Genomic DNA, 21,955 nt, shown 5'->3' with positions numbered 1-21,955 from the left:
ACTCATGGAAGCAGAGTGTAGGGCATTGTCTTCTAGGGGCTTGGGAGTGGGGGAAATGGGGAGATGTTGATCAAAGGGTACAAACTTTCAGTTATAAGATGAACAAGTTTCTGGGGATCTAATGTACAACATGGGTGATGATGGATATGTTAAGTAATTTCATTGTGGCAATCATTACACAATGTATACATACATCAAATCCTCACATTGTACACCTTGAATATATACCAACTTTGTCAATTAAATAATGTAACATTCAAAAATGAGATTAATAAAATTGCATTATTTATAATTATTCAAATTAAAAGAAATAACAATCTAAATTTCTGTATACATAATAAAACAATTTCATATATGAAGGATAAATTGAAAGTATAACTACAAATATAGGAGAAAATATCTTACTTGGACAGAAACTTATGGAAACATTATACTTTTCATTTGGTCGTAGAATCCCATTCAGTACACTGAACTTGAATGTGCCATCTTTGAAAAGTTTGCCAGTATTACTAAGATCCAAAGTCCATGTCACATCGTGTTTGGTAATATTATATAAAACAAGATTCTGCTCACACACACAAAAAGACAAAAAAAGTTTAAAACTATAGCATGCAATCTAAAGTTTAGTTGTATTACCATCTCAATTTGATGAGCCTATGTATAAATTCAAATGATTAATCATAGATAAAATGCTTTAAAATGATATTAGACAAACAAAGGGGTTTTTAGTCTGATGAAACTGTTCTCTATGGCATTGAAGTGGTAGACACATTATTCCATGCATTTTTCAAAACCCAAAGATCTTATGTAAACTTAAATGTATGTAAATCAAAAACAAGCAACCCAGCTGTAATACAGTGCATCACAGTCTGTAATCCACCTTGGAATGTTGATACACTGTCTTACAAATGTGTGAAATAACCTCATTGAATGTAGTTAGGGTAGGGAGAAATTGACGTCAGTAACTTTGAAAAACTGTGTTTTTGACTGAAAGCTACAAGGCTAAAGAGTAAGAATTGTGTATGAATAATATACTCTAGGTGATAAATGTGTCAGCAATTTTAATAGGCTACAGGTTAGAAATTCTGAAACTTCTTTATTTGAAGTTAGGATTAAAAAATAAGTAAATAAAGTGTAAAAACTGAGAGGCAGATTTCTCACTGTCAGAGAAATTAGTCAAAAATGAGTAAGAGAGAAAGATGGGAATGGACATTGTGGGGCTAGATTAGAGATATCAGTCTGAGCTGGTGTTAGATGGATGTATGGATAGATAGAGAGAGAGAGAGAGGGACACATATATAAATAATTATAGGTATATGTGTCTATGTGGATTAGTATATATACACATATTTCCTGACTCTATTTGTTGAAAGGGCCTAGAACCTGTGACAATGCAGTAGCAACTCTTATACACAGTACTTAGACCTTGGTTTCTAAATATCATTCTACAATAAAAAGTACTAGGGGATCTTGGAGAAATGTTGATTTTAGAGCTGGAGCAAGTAAAATAAAAGATGAGCCTGGAACATTTGGTAGTACCACTAAGAAAATACTTCAAAATCACAATGATGGGAGCCTGTCAAAGGACCAACGTAGAAGAGCTTATAATGGCCAAAGCAGAAACAATTTTAGCAACAAAATTAAAAATGTAATATTAAATTATAACTGAAAGTATAAAAATAAATATATGTGTGTTCATGCTAACATATTATGTAATAAAATAAATAAACAGGGAGAGGAAATAATCTTTTTTAAAGAAAATTTCCAAGTAATACATGTAATATATAAGTAGAGCTTAACCTCCTACCACTTGATTGTAGGCTAAAATTGATCACACACTTCCAAAGGATAGAGTATGGAAAGTGAAAAATAGTAACTTCACAGTGGAGAAACCTAGCAGACATCACCAGTAATTAGTTATTTTCATATCATGTATTCCTTTATATGATGTGATAAAAAAATTATTTCACCTCAGTAACAGTCTTCTCCAAAACCCATGGAAAATAAAAACTCAGTCTAATCAGGTGAAAAACACCAATCTCAAATTAAAAGACATTTTCAAAAAATGCTGGACAAATACTCTTTAAAATCGTGAAGATAATAAAAAATAAGCAAGATTGCGAGCCTGTCACAGGTTGGATGAGACTAAATGCAATGTGCTATCCTGGTTGGACCCTGGGACAGTAAATGGACATTAGTGAAAAACCATTGATTTCTGAATAGAGTCTGTTGTTTAGTCAATAATGTTGTACTAATGTTAATTTCTCATTTTAAAAAAATGCCCTATGGTAGTGTAAGGTAATGTTAGGTAAAGTTGGGTGAAAGCTATCAGAAATTCTCTGCACTAGCTTTGAAACATTTTAGTAAATCTGAACATTATGGGCCTGACTTGCATGCAGACTCATCTTTCCAATGTAACCTGCTATTAAAATAAAACTATCAACCAGGTTTTTTCATTAACTTTACTCTTCAAATATTTGAAGACTATAGAATGAGCCATACAATTATCACCACAACAAAATACATACCTCATTTCTTTCTAAAGCATGATTGATTTAAAACATATAGGATAAACAACGAGCCAATTTTTTTCCCAAGCCTTGAAGTACTCAAGCATCTATTTAGCTCTAATATTGGTATATCCTAACTATAAAAGGTTAATTTACACATTCTAAAGAAAACAAGATGTTTCAATACAGAAAATGAGCACAAAATCATACCAGCCATTTGAAGCTTAATTTTTGTCATTTTAAAATGAGGAAAAGTTATTATACTTCCAAAATACTATCTACCTTCTATATCTTATAATTCTGAGAAATGAACTGATACAGTTATCTATAAAGAAATATTGGTTAATTTGTTCAGTATGTTTAGTGTTATTTTTTCTTTATATTTTTGTCAAAATGATACATGTATGCAGCTTACACAAAAAGTTCAAAATGCTTGTTTAAAAGCAGTTGTCCCACCAAATTCCTCTTCATCAAAAGTTCTGCTTCCCAGAAGCAACCAATTTTAGCCAATTGTGATTTGAGTTTTTATCTAAATGTGACGCCAATATGGCTTATGTTAGTTTTCTGTTGCTGCCATAACAGATTACCACAAACATAGGGACTTAAGAAAACACAAATATATTGTTATATATCACAGTTCTGTAGATTAGAAGTCCAACGCAAATATCATTTGGCTAAGATCAACGTGTTAGCAGGAACTGTGTTCCTTTCTGAAAGCTCTAGGGAAGAGCCCATTTCATTGCCTTTTCTAGTTTCTAGAGGCCAGCTGCATTCCTCAGTTGGTGGCCTTCTTCCTCTAAGTTGAACACTGCATCACTCTGACCCTTCTGTCATCACATCTCCCTCTGAGCACAGTTAGAAAAGGTTCTCTGCTTTTAACCACTCATGTTATTAGATTGGGGCCACCTAGATAATTCAGGAAAATCCTCCCTTCTCCAAGTCCTTTACCATAATTACGTCAGCAAAGTATCTTTTGTGATATAAGGTCATGTATTCACAAATTTTGGAGATTAATACTTAAGCATCTTTGGGGCCATTATCTGCCTGCAGCATGAGTATTTTATGGTTTATCAGCTTCAGATATTGTCTTTTGACTGCCCACTAGGAAAAATGAAGACTCAGCTCCACTTCCTATTTTTTTCCTATTTTGGATATTCATATTTTTTAAAATTTTAAAATTCTTCCATTAGTCAACTTGGTAATTTTAAGCAAAATATATATATATCTTGTTTTTCTTTTTCTCTGTACTTTAGACAATATCCTTTAATTACCCACTATGTAAAATGAATTTTATTTCTTTATTCCAAAATCCTTAAACCTTCAGTCAAATTAACCTTCCATAAACATATTAAGTCTTCTCTGTACCATATATCTTATATATTATGACTGCAAATATCATTCATGGGAAGTTTAAGTAGAAGATTAGAGTCACGTTTTTTTTTTCTCCATGGGGCCAATGTCCCTCTTTCTCCTCAAAAGAGAGAATGCTATTGGTGTCTAGATCTTCTTTGCTTACATCGATTGAATAAAATTTCAATGATATAAAATAATCTCACATTTATGAAGGTATTGTTTTTATCTGAAATCCATTAAATTCAGTTAATTAAAGTTGCCTTTCTAGCCCCACACATAAGGTCTTTGTATCCTTGAAGTTCTATTCAAAGTAGTTTTCTTGACTTTTGATACTCTAAACAGTCACATTTTAATTTCAGTAGATCCTTTATTGATCTCTAACTATAATTTTATATAGCACTCTGCTATTTTTTTATTAATGCAAGGCTAAATATTCTCTCCATATAATTTTTCTTCAATGCTATAAAGGTTCAAAATTGGTTACAGGTATAGCAATATATAAGACAAAAAGGGGCAGTGCAAATACAAATTTCTATAATGTGTGCTGAGCTTCTTTTTTATGCATGTCTCTCTGTTTTCCTTCCTAATTAGAAGAGAGGCAGAGATATCCTTTAAGAAAAAATAGTAACTCAATAGAGAAGCTACTTTATTATTATTATTATTATTGTTCAGATTTATTATTGCCTCCTAGCATATTTTCTTTTATCTATGGAATATATTTCATATTAATTTAAATCATAGCTTCCATTTGTATAAGGAGAATGGAATAATTTAATTATATTAAACTTATTTTAATATTCTTACTAATTATATGCATATATGTATTTATAAATAGCTGCATATGTATTTGTATATTTTGAAAATTACTCCTGAGAAATTTTATCTGTAAGTTTTCTAAAAAATGCCAGTATTCTTTCTCCAAAGAGCATAAACAATTGGGGAGAAATTAATCATAGGGAACAGTTCATATCACTCATGCTTATGAATAATCAACTTAACAAACTAGATTTCATAATCATGAAAAGAATTGCAAACTGTATCACTTCTTTATACATACCTGAGTTTTTGTGACCTTGTTATTAGGATTCATCTCATGTAAAGGGATTTCAAATACAAACTTAGTACTAGATAAGTTCAATGGTGATTGCAATGCTGTGAGAGGAACATAAATATACTGATAAAATGTCAACAGATATAAGCCCATAGGTACTTTTTAGTATACTTTAAAACATTAAACAATAAGAAAATAAGATTTGTTTCTATATATTTTTATATTCCCAACCAGAAAATAAAATAACATTTAAAAACATTTCTAAAATATCTTGGTTTATTGAATTAACAAAGTTCCCTTTTGTGGAATTTTTTTAATGGTAATGAATTATAAGTAAAATAGGAAAATTATCCTTGAGATAATAAAAAAGATGATATTGAGCTAAGAAAAAAGTAAACAGAGCTAAAATGATCTCCACACTAGAGCTTGAACAACACAGAAGTGAACAGAAATGCAGAAGGAAAATTTATTGGAATACAGAGAAAATATTTAGCTGGCATAGTATGTAACATTTCCTAGATAAAACAAGAAAACTCTGGGAGTAAATGGCTATTCTATGGAAGATTAAGAAAAGGGGTATCTGTAAAAATACTCACTGCATTAGAGAAGATATTATAATCTACTGGAAAAAACCTATATTTCTTGAAACTTACCTCTAAGACATTTGTAATTCTTAATGAAAACTAAAGGGTATCACCAGCTTTTGAAAAAAAAAGTAAATAAAATAAAACAATTTCTGATCCTAAAAATGTATGTATCTTACACGTGTTTTTATTATGCCACTGGAATTCATGGATGATTTGACAGGGGGCCAGGACATGTGGGATAGGAGAAAGTTATGGATAGTGTTCATCCTTGTGTTACTCCCAAAACCTGTCATGTGAAATCCTAAAAGAGACAATGTTACCACAGATATATAAAAAGTGGCACATGTAATATTGTATTTCCATTTACAAATTGGCATCTAGGAATAACCAGTGAAAATAATATGTTGACTATAACTTTAAAAACAAAGCATTGTTTTGGCATATTACTTCACCATTTAGAGAGCCTTATTTCATTAAAACAAATAAGTTATACTCTGCCTATCACAAATTTTTATAGAATCATTTTCTGAAGAAACCAAACCACCTAAGATTAAAGATCACAGACTAATTTCCCAGACATACTTCCTAAAATTAAAACATTCATTAGTATCCTGATTGCCAGACAGTGATATAATATTTAATGATAAAGCCAGCCTTTTGAGAGGTATTAATAAACATGAGCAAACAGGCAAGGGTCAATAGATATTAAAGAACTATTCAACATGAAAGAGAGACATAAAGGAAGAAATAATTCAGTAAAAATAGTGAAAATGTAGTCAACAGAAAAAAGTCAATGAAATCATATTATAATTAGAAATAAAAGGTATTATTTTCCAAAAATAACAGGCTATAAATAAAGAAATAATTAGTAAATACTAAGAACTCTTGCTAGTTTAAAACTGCCAAAATAAGATTTTAAGATTTAGAAAAGTCAAGTAAGAAAAATATTGGGAAATTCAATAAAAAGATAAGGAAAATGGCAATAAGAGAGACTGCCTAAGATAATAAATAAATATATATATGCATATATACACATATATGACATAATCCATAAAGTATAAAATCCAACCAATAGTAATCTGAGAATATAGAAAACGATGATTGAAAATTTTCAGGAAATAATTTATGAACGCTTTGTAGAACTAAAGGACATGAGTTCCCCATTTGAAAGAACACAAAAATGGAACACAATAGTGGAGATCAAAACCTGTGGGTTATAGCAAAAGCAGTGCTAAGAGGGAAGTTTGCAGCATTAAGTGCCTACATCAAAAAAGAAGAAAGATCACAAATAACCTAATTTTACACCTTAAGGAACTAGGAAAACAAGAACAAACCAAAGCCAAAATTAGCAGAAGAAAAGAAATAAAGATCAGAGCAGAGCTAAATGAAATAGAAACTAAAAAACAACAAAAAGGATTAACAAAAAGAAAAGCTGGTTCTCAGAAAGTGTTTAAAAAACGGATAAGCTATTATACCAGCCAGACTAACCAAGAAGGGAGAAGATTCAAATAGACACAATCAGATATGAAAACAGAGACATTACAACTAATATGACAGACATGCAAAAGATCATCAGAGACTATTATGAGCAATTGTACACTCACAGACTAGAAAATCTAGAGGAAATGGACAAATTCCTGGAAACATACAATCTCTAAGATTGAACCAGGAAAAAATAAAACTCCTGAACAGACCAATAATGAGTAATGACATTGAATCAGTAATTTAAAAAAGAAATCTACCACCCAAAAGAGCCCAGGACCAGTGTATTCATAGCTGAATTCTACCAAACATACAAAGAATTATACCAATCATCCTAAAACTATTTCCTATAAGAACTGGAACAAGACAAGGATGCCAGCTTTCACACTCCTATTCCACATAGTACTGGAGTCCTCACCAAAGCAATGAAGCAAGAGAAATAAATAAATAAATAAAAGGCACCCAAACTGAAAAAGAGGAAGTCCAACTATCCCTGCTCATTGATAAAATCTTACATCCTTTAAAGACTCTACTAAAAACCTCTGAGATTTGATAAATGAATTCTGTAAAGATTCAGCATACAAAATTAATATACAAAAATCAGTAGTGTTTCTATATACAAACAATAATCTAGCTGAGGATCAAATAATGACAGCAATCTCATTTACGATAGCTTAAAAATAAATAAAATACTAACCAAGGAAGTAAAAGATATCTATAAGGAGAGCTACAAAACACTGATGAAAGAAAACACAGATGACACAACAAATGGGAAAACATTTAATGCTTACGGATTAGAAGAATCAATTATCATTAAATGGCCATACTGCCCAAAGCAATCTAGAGATTCAACACAATTTCTATCAAAGTACCAATGTCATTTTTCACAGAATTAGAAAAAACAATCCTAAAATTCATATCAGAATAATGAAACTGGACCCATACCTCTCACCATATACAAAAATTAATTAAAAATGGATTAAAGACCTAAATATAAAACCGTAATCTATAATGATCCTAGAAGAAAACATAGAAGAAGCTCTTCTAGACATTGACCCAGGCAAAGAATTCATAACCAAGTCCTCAAAACCAAAAACAACAAAAATAAAAATGGACAAATGGGACTTATTGTAACTACAAAGCCTCTGAACAGCAAAATAAACAAGAGAAAGAGTAAACAGACAACATACAAAACGGGAGAAAATATTAACTATGCATCTGACAAAGGACTAATATCCAGAATCTGTAAAGAACTTAACAAATCAAGAAGAACAAAACAAATAACCCCATTAAAAAGTGGGCAAAGGACATGAACAGAAGCTTCTCAAAAAAAGACAAATATGCAGCCAACAAACATGAAAAACATTTCAACACCACTAATTATCAGCGAGGTGCAAATTAAAACCACAATGAGATACTATCTTACACTAGTCAGAAAGGCTACTATTAAAAACTAAAAAAACAACAGATGTTAGTGAGGCTATGCAAAAAAAGTGAACACTTATATACTGTTGATGGGAATATAAGTTAGTACATTTATGGAAATAGTGTGGAGATTTCCCAAAGAACTAAAAATTGCACTACCATTTGATCTAGCTATCCCACTACTGGGCATAAACCCAAAAAGAAAGAAATCATGACATCAGAAAGACACCTGCACATGTTGGATAAAGAAAATGTGATACACACATATGCACACATGCATGCACACACACATACACGCACACCATGGAATAGTACTCAGCCATAAAAAAGAATGAAATCATGTATTTTGCAGTAACATGGATGAAAGTGGAAGCCATTATCCTCAATGCAATCACTCAGAAACACAGTCAAATACTGCATGTTCTTACTTTTAAGTGGGAGGTAAACGATGGAGACACATGGACATACCCCATGGAGTAATAGACATTGGAGATTACAAAAGGTGGGATGGTGTGAGATGGCGAGGGTTGAAAACTTACCTACTGGCTACAATGCTCACTATTTGGATGATGGGTACCCTTAAAGCCTAGACTTCACCACCATGCAACATATGCATGTAAGACATCTGCATTTGTATCCCCTAAATATATATTTATGTGTGTATATATATATATAATCATATATATATAATCATATATATATAAAATCATATATAATCATATATATAATCATATATATATAAAATCATATATATAATCATATATATATATATATATATAGATGAGAGATTCACATGAAAGTCACCAGTATAAAATAATGGAACACCAGGAGAAAAGAGAAGTTTCTAAAAGCTTCAAAGAGGAAACACTGAGTAGCATATAATGGATATAGAAGAAAAATAACAGATTTCTAAATACAAGAGAAGATAGAAGACAATAACCATAGTTTCAAAATTTTGAAGAAAAATTATTTGAATACAAAATTATATATTCAATCGAATTATATCATTCAAATGTGGGAGGAAAAATGATACTTTCAGACATGAAAATTCTCAAAAAATTAACTCCCTTGGAGTTAATGATGGACTTGATCAGAGTTTTTTGTTAACATTGAAATGGTGTTCACAGTGGACTTATAAGAAGAAGGCCTTTGACATATCTGCCTAGAGAGCTTATCAAAAATACATAGAATTTATGAATTTATGGAGCATGGATGACAAGGAGTAGAAATTTATCATATAGGCATTTTGTATCTATGTAACTATTAAGAGTACAAAAATAAGGAGCATCAAACAAAAATGGCATTCTTTGGGAACAAGGTTTATAGAAATGTCATTCAAACTGATCTAATAAACAGCATGAGGACTAATGTTAATTATATTATATTGTGTACTGGAAATTTCCTAAGAGAGCAGATTTTAAGTAATTTTGCCACCAAAAAATGTAACTGTGTGGGATGATGGATATGACAGATATGTTAATTTGCTTGACTATAGAAATCATTTCACTATGTATATGTATATCAAAACATCATGTTGTACATCTTAAATATACACAATAAAAATTTAAAAACTCACCTGTTAATTCAAAACTAAAAGGATTCCTAGGGAGGGAGAAAAGAACAATTTGGAAGATGTGTCTGACAGATCTCATCTTCTTGAAGAAGAAATGCTACATCTTTGCCTAATTTTTCTTGTATCATTTGAATCATTAGTGAACTTCGGTTTTGGTTAAGTTATATAATACAAGTAAGTCTGATTTTACATCTCAAATTTTTGTGGAAGGACAAAAATATCTGTAAATGCATTACATATGTACTTTTTGGAAGTACAAAATGTCTAATAAAGTATTACATATTTACCAACCCTCTAGCTGACAAAGACATTCTAAATTTTCAAGCAATGTTAGACGTCATGAACAAGAGAGATTTTCCATAAATTTAACAAAGAGATCTATCGGAAAATGAATAATACTAAAGGCAAATAACAAATCTTGGAAGACATTCACATTAAATATAAAAATAATATAAACAGCTCACCCAAATCTACCAGACAAATACAAAAACTTAAAAAGCAAAGGTACTTTACTTAAAGGTGAAGTATATGAACAGACAAGTTACATAAAAATATACAATTAAAAGCAAAGGTAGGAAATTCTCATCCTCATGAGCAATCAAACTGAACATTGAAATAATATATTTTTAATCACAGAGAAAGATATACAAATTCTTTTTTTTTATAGACACCGTCTTACTTTATCACCCAGGCTGGAGTGCAGTAGCAGGATCATAGCTCACTACTAGGTTCAAGAGATACTCGCGCCCCAGCCTCCTGAGTAGCTGGGTCTACAGATGTGCGTCACCACATTCAACTACTTTTTTTTTTCATTTTTATTTAGAGACGGGGTCTCACTGTGCTACCCAGGTTGGTCTCGAATTTCTAGCTTCAAGGGACCCTCTAGCCTTAGCCTCCCAAAGTGCTAGGATTACAGGTGTGAGCAGAAATTACCAGTCAAGATAGCCAATTTCTTTAAGTCAACATTAATAAGATTTTACACCAAGGAGGGAGTAAAATGGTACAACCCTTTAGAAATGTTCTGTGACAACATTCATCTAGAACCTTTAACATGTATGCACTTTAGAAATAATAAAATCCATTTTGAGAATCTCTCCAAAAAATTCTAAATAAGAAAAAAAGTATTATACAAAAAATTTTCACTACCACAATATTTATATTAACAAGAAGGTAAAAGGAAGAAACAACCTAAATGCTTATGATGATGTTTAGGTCACCTAGAAGAGACACTTACGGGAATTTTTTTTGCACTAGCTCTCAGGGTTAATTTAAATAATTAATAAGGAACTACAATATCCAAGTAAAACATTCTATTAAGATTAAACAGAGAGAGAATGAGTGCAGCAAAATGTTGAAACAGAAGGTCCTCCCTGCAAGGTCACCATTTAACAAGTATCTACACAAAAAAGGCAACTTCATAAGAACCAAAAATCAAGTGACCACTAACAGCACCTGGTTTCAACTTCATAACACTGAAAGAGGCTGAAGAAGTAGGTAAAACAGTCATGAATCACTGACATCACCTGTTCCAAATACCCGGCAGTGGCAGTACGGTACTGCCCTGTTAGAGCAGAAAGTCAGACTGGATCAAACACAACTGACATCTACCCATGGAGGGAGTGTTTAAACCAGCCCCAGCCAGAAGTGAATCACTGATCCCAGTAGTTGAAAACTGAGTTCCCACAAGCCTCGCCACTCAAAATAAAGTGCTGTGGAACCCTAGATAAAATTGAAAGGCAGTCTAGCCCACATGGACAGCAATTCCTAGGTAAGTCCTAATGGCCGAGCTGGGCCCAGAGCCAGTGTTCTGGGGAGGCACGTGACCTAATAAGACACCAGCTGGGGGAGCTAAGTAAGTGCTGGCATCACACATCCTCTAACTCAAGGCTGCAGAGCACACAGCTCCAAAGAGATCCCTCTCTTTTACACTTGAGGAGAAGAGAGGCAAAAGCAGGAAGGACTTTGTCTTACATTTTGGATAAGAGCTCAGCTGCAGCAGGATAGGGCACCAGTCAGGGTCATAAGCTCCTTTTCCAGACCCTAGCTTTCACATGACATTTCTAGAAACACCGTGGGCCAGAAGTACACCCTCTGCCTTGAAGGGGAGAACTCAGTCCTGGCAGTATTCATCACCTGTTAAGAGCCTGTGGGTCCTGAATAATCAGCAGTGACTCCCAAGTTCTACATCAAGGGCCTTGGGTGAGACTCTGAGACTTGATGGCTTCAAGTGAGACTCAGCACATTAAGAGCTGTGGTGGCTATAGGGTGAGAAAAGCAGAGGGAAAAGTAATGGGAACTTTGTCTTGCACCTTAGGTACCAGGTCAGCAACAGTAGGGGAGAGCACCAAGCAGGCTCTTGGGATTCCCAATTCCAGAACTTGGCTCTTGGGTGACATTTCTAGACATGCCCTGGGCCGGGGGGAGCCCACTACTCTGAAGGCTGAGTCCCAGGACAGGCAGCATTCACCACAAGCTGACTGAAGAGCCCTTGTGCCTTAAGGAAACATCAGCAGTAGTCTGGCAGCACTCCCTGTGGGCCTGTGGTGGCAGTGGCCACATGATGAGGCTCCTCTGCCTTTGGAATGGGGAAGAAAGAGTGGGAAGAACTGCATCTTGTGGTTTGTGTGCTAGCTCAGCTGCAGTATAATAGAACATCAGAGAAACATGTAAGGTTTTTGACTCTAGTCCCTGGCTCCAGGACACCTCTGGACCCACCCGGGGCCTGGGGGAATTTGCTGTCCTGAAGGAAAAGACACAAGACTGGTTGGTTTTGCCACCATCTGATTGTACAGCCCTAGGGCCTTGAGTGAACATAGGTGGTAGCCAGGGAGTGGCTATAGGAGGCATTGGGTGAAACTGAGTGCTGTGCTTCAGGTCTGACACAGCATAGTCCTAGTGGTGGTGGCCACAGAAGTACTTGTATCACTCCACTCCCAACTCCATGTGTCTCAGAACAGAGAGAGAGAGACTCTGTTCATTTGGGAGAAAGTAATGAAAAGACCAAGTCTCTGCCTGATAATTCAGAGAATTCTTCTGGATCTTGTCCAAAATCATCAAGGTGGTCCCTCTCTGATTCTGCAAGAATCACAGTGTTATTGGGCTTGGGGTGCCCCCTAAAGCAGACACAGCTTAGATCACAAAACCCAAGTCCTTTCAAATATCTGGAAAACCTACCCAAGAAGGACACGTACAAACAATCTCAGAATGTGAACACTACAATAACTACATAACTCTTGAATGCCCAGACACAGACAAACATCTACAAGTATCAGGACCACCCAGGAAAACACGGCCTCATCAAGTGAACTACATAAGACACAAGGGACCAATCCTGGAGAATCAGAAACATGTGACTGTTCAGAAAGAGGATTCAAAATATTTATTTTGAGGAAACTCAAAGACATTCAAGATAATAAAGAAAAGGAATTCACAATTCTATAGGTAAGATTAACAAAGAGACTGAAATAATTTTTAAAAATCAAGCAGAAATTCTGGAGCTGAAAAATGCAATTTGCATCAGAGTTCTAATGGGAGAACTGATCAAGCAGAATAAAGAACCAGTGAGCTCAAAGACAGTCTATTTAAAAATACACAGTCAGAGGAGATAAAATAAAAAATAAATTTAAAAAATTAAGCATGCTTACAGGATCTGGAAAATAGCCTCAGAAGGACAAATCTAAGAGTTACTGCCCTTAAAGAGGCAACAGACAGAGAGAGGGGTAGAAAGTTGCTTCAAAAGGATAATAACAAAGAACTTCCCAAATTTAGAGAAAGATATATAAATATCCAAGTCATAGAACACCAAGCAGATTTAAGCCAAAGAAGACTACCTCAAGGGATTTAATAATCAAAATTCCAAGATCAAGGATAAAGAAAGAATCCTAAAAGCAGACAAAAGAGAAGAAACAAATAAGATACATAGGAGTTCCAACATGTCTAGCAGCAGATCTTTCAGTGAAAACCTTACAGGCCAGGTTGGAGTGGTATGAAATATTTAAAGTACTGAAGAAAAAAAAACTTTTAGCCTAGAATAGTATGTCTGGCAAAATTATCCTTCGAACATGACGGAGAAATGAAGACTTTCTCAGACAAACAAAAGCTAAGGGATTTGATCAACACCAGAATTGTCCTACAAGGAATGCGTGGAGTACTTCAATCAGAAAGCAAATGGTGTTAATGGGCAGTAAGAAGTCATCTGAAGGTACAAAACTCACCGGGAATAAGAAGGACACACACAAGTGCTCACGTCAGAGGCACATATACTAAAATTGGAATGATACAGAGAAGATTAGCATGGCCCTTGCAAAAGGATGACATGCAAATTCATGAAGTGTTCCATATTTTTTGGAACCAACCCAAATGCCCATCAATGATATACTGGATAAAGAAAATGTGGCACATATACACCATGGAATACTATGCAGCCATAAAAAAAGTAAGTTCATGTTCTTTGCAGTGACATGGATGAAGCTGGAAACCATCATCCTCAGCAAACTAACACAGGAACAGAAAGCCAAACACCGCATGTTCTCACTCATTAGTGAGAGTTGAACAGTGAGAACACACGGACACAGGGAGGGGAACATCACACATCGGGGCCTGTCGGGGGGTGGGGGGAAAGGGGAGGGATAGCATTGGAACAAATACCTAATGCATGTGGGGCTTAAAACCTAGATGATGGGTTGATGGGTGCAGCAAACCACCATGGCACATGTATACCTATGTAACAAACCTGCACATTCTGCACATGTATCCCAGAATTTAAAGTATAGTAAAATGAGTAAATAAAAAATTAAAAAAATAAAAACACAAAAAATTAGCCAGGCATGGTGGTGCATGCCTGTAGTCCCAGCTACTCGGAAGGCTGAGGCAGGAGAATCACTTGAACCCAGGAGGTTGAGGGTTGCAGGGCCAAGATCACGCCACTGCACTCCAGCCTGGGCAACAAAGCAAGACACCATCTCAAAAAAGAGAAAAATTAAAAAAAGAAGGACACACAAAAAACAAATATTATAGCACTGTAACTATGGTGTGTAAAATACTCTTACATAGACTAAATGATGATCCAATCAAAAATAATAATTACAACACCTTTTCAAGACATAGTACCATAAGATATAAATAGAGACAACAAAAAGTTAAAAAGCAGAGGGATGAAGTTAAGGCATAAAGTTTTTATTAGTTTTCTTTTTGCTTTTTTATTTATTTTTCATGCAAATAGTGTTACCTTGTTATTAGCTTAAAAGGAAAGGTTATCAGATACTATTTGCAAACCTCATGGTAACCTCAAACCAAAAAAATACAACAGATACACTAAACATAAAAAGTGAGAGACTAAATTATATCACCAAAGAAAATCACCATCCCTAAGAGGAAGACAGGAAGGAAACAAAGAAGAAAACAAAGACCACAAAACAAGCAGAAAAGAAATAACAAAATTCAAGAAGTAAATCCTTACTTAACAATAATAACATCAAATGTAAATGGACTGGCTGAATGGATAAAAGTACAAGACCCAGTGACCTGCTGCCTATAAGCAACACACTTCATCTATTAATATAAAGACCCACATAGACTGAAAACAAAGTGATGGAAAAGATATTTCATTCCAACAGAAACCAAAAAAGAGCAGGAGTAGCTACACTTTTATCAGACAAAATAGGTTTCAAGCCAAAACCATAAGAAGAGACAAAGAAGGTCACTATATAATGATAAAGGAGTCAATTCAGCAAGAAGATATAACAATTATAAATATATATGAACCCAACACTGGAGCACTCAGATATACAAAGCAAATATTATTAGACCTAAAGAAACAAATAGATCTGAATGCAATAATAGCTAGAGTCTTCAACACTCCACTTTCAGCATTGGACAGATCTCCCAAACAGAAAATCCAAAAAGAAGCATTTGACTTAATCTACACTATAGACCAAAAGGATCTAATAGATATATACAGAACATTTCATCCAATGGCTACAGAATACATATTCTTCTTCTCAGCACGTGGATCATTCTCAACGAAGAATCATATGTCAGGTCCCAAAACAAGTCTTAAAACATTCAAAATTTGAAATTATATCAAGCATCTTCTCTGACTACAATTGAACAAAACAAGAAATCAATAATAAGAGGAATTTTGGAAACTATACAAATTCACAGGAAGAAAACATAACATATCCAAACCTATGGGATACAGCAACAGCGATACTAAAAGGAAAGTTTATAGCTATAAGTGTCTACATCAGAAAAGAGGAAAATCTTCAAATAACCTAATGATGCATCTTAAAAAACTATAAAAACAAGAACAAACCAGAATTAGTAGAAAAAAAGAAATAAGATCTGAGCAGAAATTTTAAAAAATGAAATGAAGAGAGTACAAAAGATCAATGAAACGAAAAGTTGTTGTTTTGAAGAGTCAAACAAAATTGACAAACCTTTAGCCAGACTAACTAAAAAACAAGAGAGAAGATCCAAATAAATAAAATCAGAGATTTTAAAAAAGGCTTATTACAACTGATACTGCAGAAATTCAAAGGGTCATTAGTGGCTACTATGAGCAACTATATACCAATAAATTGGTAAAATCTAGGAGAAATTGATAAATTCCTAGACACATACAATGCACCAAGATTGAACCATGTTGGGGTTCAGTCAGGCTGGTGGGAAAAATATTAAAGATAGTTATAGTAATAGCGACAAACTCTCTTGGAAGGCCTGAGAGTTTGCATAGCTTCACATTGCTTGGCTGAAGGCAGCCAGGGTCTCTTTGCAGGAGCCAGAAAGATTAGGGTGCAAATACAAAGGAATGTGTGGAGTTTATCTTACCAAACTGTTTACTTATATGCGCCTAAGACTAACCTTTGTCCTACCACAGGTGCTTAACTGCCTCCTACTCGGGGGAGGAGGTCGGCAGAAGTTTATTACCTGCAAATCGTGTTTGCTTTAGGCCTAGGAACCTGGCCTTGAATCTTTACCCTCTAGTGATGTTTACTCAGGACCTTTTAATCTTTACTAAATAAATGCAAATCTCACTGACTGATTGAGGCAGCAGTCTCAACTGTTTACAGGACTTTGCTGGAGTCTGTAAGAGGCTCAGACATTCAGCTGGACTGGCAAAGCAGAATATCTGTGTGTCGGTGTACTTCATTCATCTGTCGCTGGGTCAGGGGTCTGCAAGGGACAGACCCCCCCCACAACTGGTGCCCCCATGTGAGCAGCACTACCGCAGAACCAGGGGGAAATTCCAAACTTCAACAGACCAATAATAAGTGATGAGATTCAAGACATAATAAAAAGTCTCTTAGTAAGGAAAACCTGGTATCATCACTGTTGTATTCCACCAAACATTTAAAGAACTAATACCAATCCTCTTCAAACTATTCTGAAAAATAGAAGACAATGGAATACTTCCAAATTCATTCTATGAGGCCAGTATTCCTCTGATACCAAAACCAGACAATGACGCATTAAAAAAAAAAGATAGGACAGGCCAATATCGCTGATGAATATTGATGCGAAAATCTTCAACAAAATACTAGCAAATCAAATTCAGCAATATATTAAAATGATCATTCATCATGACCAAGTGGGATTTATCCCTGGGATGCAAGAATGGAATAATATATGTAAATCAATCAATGTGATACATCATATCAACAGAATGAAGGACAAAAACCATGTGATCATTTCCATTAATGCTGAAAGAACACTTGATAAAATTCAACATCCTTTCAAGATAAAAGCCCTCAAAAAACTGGGGATAGAAGGACAATTCCTCAACGTAATAAAAGTCATACATGACAGACCCACAGATAGTATCAAACTGAAAGCCTTCCTCTAAGATATGAAACATGACAAGGATACTCACTTTCTCCACTGTTACTCAACATAGTACTGGAAATCCTAGCCAGAGCAATCAAACAAGAGAAAGAAATAAAGGCATACAAATTGGAAAGGAGGAGGTAAAATTAACCTTGTTTGCAGAGCAACATTATCTTGTATTTGGAAAAATCTAAAGACTACATCAAAAAATATTATAAATGACAAATTCAGTAGAGTTACAAGATACAAAATGGACAGAAAAACCAGTAGATTTCTATATGCCAATAGCAAGCAGCATGAAAAAGCAATTTTAAAAGTATTCCCATTTACAATAGCCATAAATAAAATTAAGTACCTAGAAATTAACTTCATCAAAGAAGTGAAAGATCTCTACAATGAAAATTATGAAACATTAATGAAAGAAATTGAAGAGGGCGCCAAAAAAATGGGATGATATTTCATGTTCTCGGTTTGGAAGAGTCACTATTGTAGAAATATCCATATTACCCAAAGCAATCTACAGAGTCAATCTAATCCCTATCAAAATACCAATGACATTCTTCACAGAAATTGAAAAATCAATCCTAAAATTTATATGGAACCACAAAAGATCCACTATCTTAGGCAAAAGTTCAAAACTAGAGGAATAACATTACCTGACTTTATACTACCTAGCTATAATAATCAAAACAGACGGTACTGGCAGAAAAACAGACACATAGACAAACGCAATGAAATAGACAAACCAGAAACAAATCCACACACCTACTGTGAACTCATTTTCAACAAAAAAGCCAAGAAAACACAATGGGGAAAAGACTCACTTCAATAAATGGCACAGGAAAACTGGATATCCATATGCAGAAGAATGAAACTACACCACTATCTCTCACCATATACAAAAATAAAATAAAAAGTAATTAAAGACTTAAATCCAAGACCTCAAACTATGAAACTTCTACAAGGAAATATTGGGGAAACTCTCCAGGACATTGGTCCAGGCAAAAATTTCTTGAATAATACTCATAAGCACAGGCAACCAAAGCAAAACTGGACAAATGATATCACATCAAATTTAAAAAGCTTCTGTGCAGCAAAGTAAACAATCCACAAAGTGAAGAGACAATACCCGAATGGGATAAAATATTTGCAAACTACCCATCTGACAAGGGTGTATCTGTACCACATTTTCTTTATCCAGTAATCTGTTGATGGAACCTTAGGTTGCTTCCTAATTGGGCTATCATGAACAGTGCTGCAACAAACATGGAAGTGCAGATACCTCTTTGATACACTGATTTCCTTTCTTTTCAGTATATGCCCAGCAGTGGGATTGCTGGATCATATGCTAGCTTTATTTGTATTTTTTTGAGGAAACTTCAAACTTCAAATGGGTTAATAACCAGAATATGTAAGGACCTCAGACAACTCTATGAGAAAAAATCTAATAATCCGATTTAAAATTGAGCAAAAGAATAGACATTTCTCAGAAGAAAACATACAAATGGCAAACAGACACATGAAAATGTGCTCAACATCATCGATCATCAGAGAAATGCAAATCAAAACTACATGAGATATCATCTCCCCTCAGTTAAAATGGCTTTTGTCCAAAAGATAGGCAAAAACAAATGCTGGTGAGGATACGGAGAAAAGGGAAGGAACCCTTGTATACTGTTCGTTGATGCGAATGTAAATTAGTAGAACCACTATGGAGAAAAGTTTGAAGTTTCCTCAAAAAAAAAAAAAAATACTGGCATAAGATCCAGCAATCCCACTGTTGGGCATATACCCAAAAGAAAGGAAATCAGCATATCAAAGAGATATCTGCACTCACATGTTTGTTGCAGCACTGTTCACGATAGCCAAATTAGAAAGCATCCTAAGGTTCTATCAACAGATTACTGGATAAAGAAAATGTGGTACAGATACATAATGGAGTGCTATTTATCCATAAAAAGAATGAGATCCTGTCATTAGCAACAAGATGAGTGGAACTGGAGGTCATTATGTTAAATGAAATAAGCCAAGCACAGAAAGACAAACATCACATGTTCTCACTTATTTGTGGGATCTACAAATGAAAATGATTGAACTCATGGAGACAGAGAGCAGAAGGATAGTTACTACAGGCTGTGAAGGGTAGTAGGTGGATGAGGCGCAGGATGAGGGGATGGTTTATGGGTACGAAAGCATAATTAGAAAGAATGAATAAGACTTAGTATTAGCTAGCACAACAGGGTGACTACAGTCAATAATAATTTAATTATACACTTAAAAATAACCAAAAGAGTATCATTGAATTGTTTCTAACACAAAAAATAAATGTTTGATGGGATGGATACCCCATATTCCATGATGTGATTATTACCCATTGCATGCCAGTATCAAAACATCTCATGTACCCCATAAAGATATACACCTACTATGTGCCCCCAAAAATTAAAAATTAAAAAATAAAATGAAACAGAGCTGGTTTCAACTTAGCATAAGCAGTAAGATCACAAGCATATTAAAAAAAACATTAACAAAAGGGATGTATAGAACAAAAAAGATATCAAAATATTAAGAACACTTTAAATATTTGAATTTCAGATATTTTTGCTTCTACATTTTCCAATTTTAACAATGCTATCTTAATTTTTAATTTTCAAACAAGTAAATGTTTTGAAAGCTTATCTACCTAATTCAGGAAGCAATATTAGATTATGATTACTTTCCAAAAGAAATTCTTAATTCAAAGGGAAAAACTTTAACTTCATGGAGCCTCCATATCAGCTGTGGAATTCCTAATTCTGGATTTTAAATGAGAGTAAAATATTTTTATCATGTGCATGCTATTTTCGTGAGACCTCTCTTACTAGTTACCAAATGCAATTATTAACTGATATGATACTCCCTACTATTTTATAATTAATGACAATTTAACTTAATATCAGAACTATAAAAACAAAATATAGACTTCTTTTCTTTTCATGAAAAATACACATATATAATTGAAAGCAAAGCCAACTTGCAAAAATGTAATTTGCAGAGTACATCAGTTTTTATCTTTTAATATTTGAAGAAAATGAGTAGATAAATATTCAGCAAAACTTTCAAATTTATAAAATACTTCTTCTTTTCATGTACTCAGTCTTTTAGTAACCTATCCCTTTGGAATAGAGATATGTTCTTAAACAAAATTCTTATTATTTTATTTTATGTTAAATGCATTTTGTAATATTTTAATAATTTACATTTTGTCTTAATTATTTAAAATTGACCACATAATAATGTACTAAATTGGCCTGATTTTAATTCTATTCTCTTTTTTTTTAGCAAGTTGCTTGCCAGAGATTATATCTGCGCTGCTTGTCAACATTCAAATCTCATAGACTCAATTTAAGTGACACACAAAGGAATCCTCTTAAAATTTTATTTTCTAATATTTCCATTTATGAAAAACAAATAGCATATTCTATTTTTTATCTTTTAGACACTTAAGTGTAAATCTTTGGCCTACCCACACCAATTGATTATTTTATATTACATACCAGTAGCTTGAACGTAACATGGTCGGATAAGTGGTACTGTTTTTGGATTCGAAGGAGAACTGGACAAATATTTAGTGTAGAGCTTTGAAGACTCAAAGAAATTAATCTGAACTTGAATGATAAATTCAACTACTGTCACCTGATAGAAAAAAAATACATTATACTTGTTAATTTTTGCTTTGCGAAATATGGGATACTATTTATTTAGCCAAACAGCAGTTTTTAAAAAGCAGTTTTAAAAAATAAAATTACCTTGCGACATTGAACTACATTTTTTTAAAAAAGATGGTTCATTTTTAATGAGTTCAAAAATAATTCAAAAAAATAAAAATAAATTTTTAAAATAATTCTTATTCATTCAAAATGAACCAGATTTTAAATATGAAATCCAAAGCGGTAAATATTTAGGAAGAAATTATAGGAAAAAAAATCCTTGTAATCCTTGGGTAAGCAAAGATTCTTAAATACAAAAGCAACCATCTATTAAACTATCTATTAAAAAGCAATTAAATTGTACAGTATCAATTGTTTAATCTGTTATTTTAAAAGACATTATTAAGAAAATAAAAGTATAAGTCAAAAAGCCATTTCTCACAAAAAATCTATCTTGTATC

General features: G+C 33.6%; 1 protein-coding gene and 1 non-coding gene across 2 annotated transcripts in view; one reads left to right on the top strand and one right to left on the bottom strand.

Annotated features, from left to right (window-relative positions):
- Positions 1-21,955, bottom strand: part of CFAP47 (cilia and flagella associated protein 47) — a 463,486-nt gene that overhangs the window by 347,532 nt on the left and 93,999 nt on the right. Inside the window, exons 22-24 of the mRNA XM_054677051.2 lie at positions 21,342-21,480; positions 4,921-5,015; positions 406-565 (exon numbers count right to left, since the gene is read on the bottom strand). Coding sequence (XP_054533026.1) covers positions 406-565; positions 4,921-5,015; positions 21,342-21,480 — 394 coding nt within the window. The remainder of the gene's footprint in view (positions 1-405; positions 566-4,920; positions 5,016-21,341; positions 21,481-21,955) is intronic.
- On the top strand, positions 14,220-14,326 carry LOC112207123 (U6 spliceosomal RNA). The gene has a single exon (XR_002941593.1). It is a non-coding gene; the product is annotated as a U6 spliceosomal RNA (small nuclear RNA).

Source organism: Pan troglodytes, chromosome X, assembly GCF_028858775.2.
Source record: "Pan troglodytes isolate AG18354 chromosome X, NHGRI_mPanTro3-v2.0_pri, whole genome shotgun sequence".
Taxonomy (NCBI): Eukaryota; Metazoa; Chordata; class Mammalia; order Primates; family Hominidae; genus Pan; species Pan troglodytes.
This window is presented reverse-complemented; position numbering and strand designations above follow the sequence as displayed.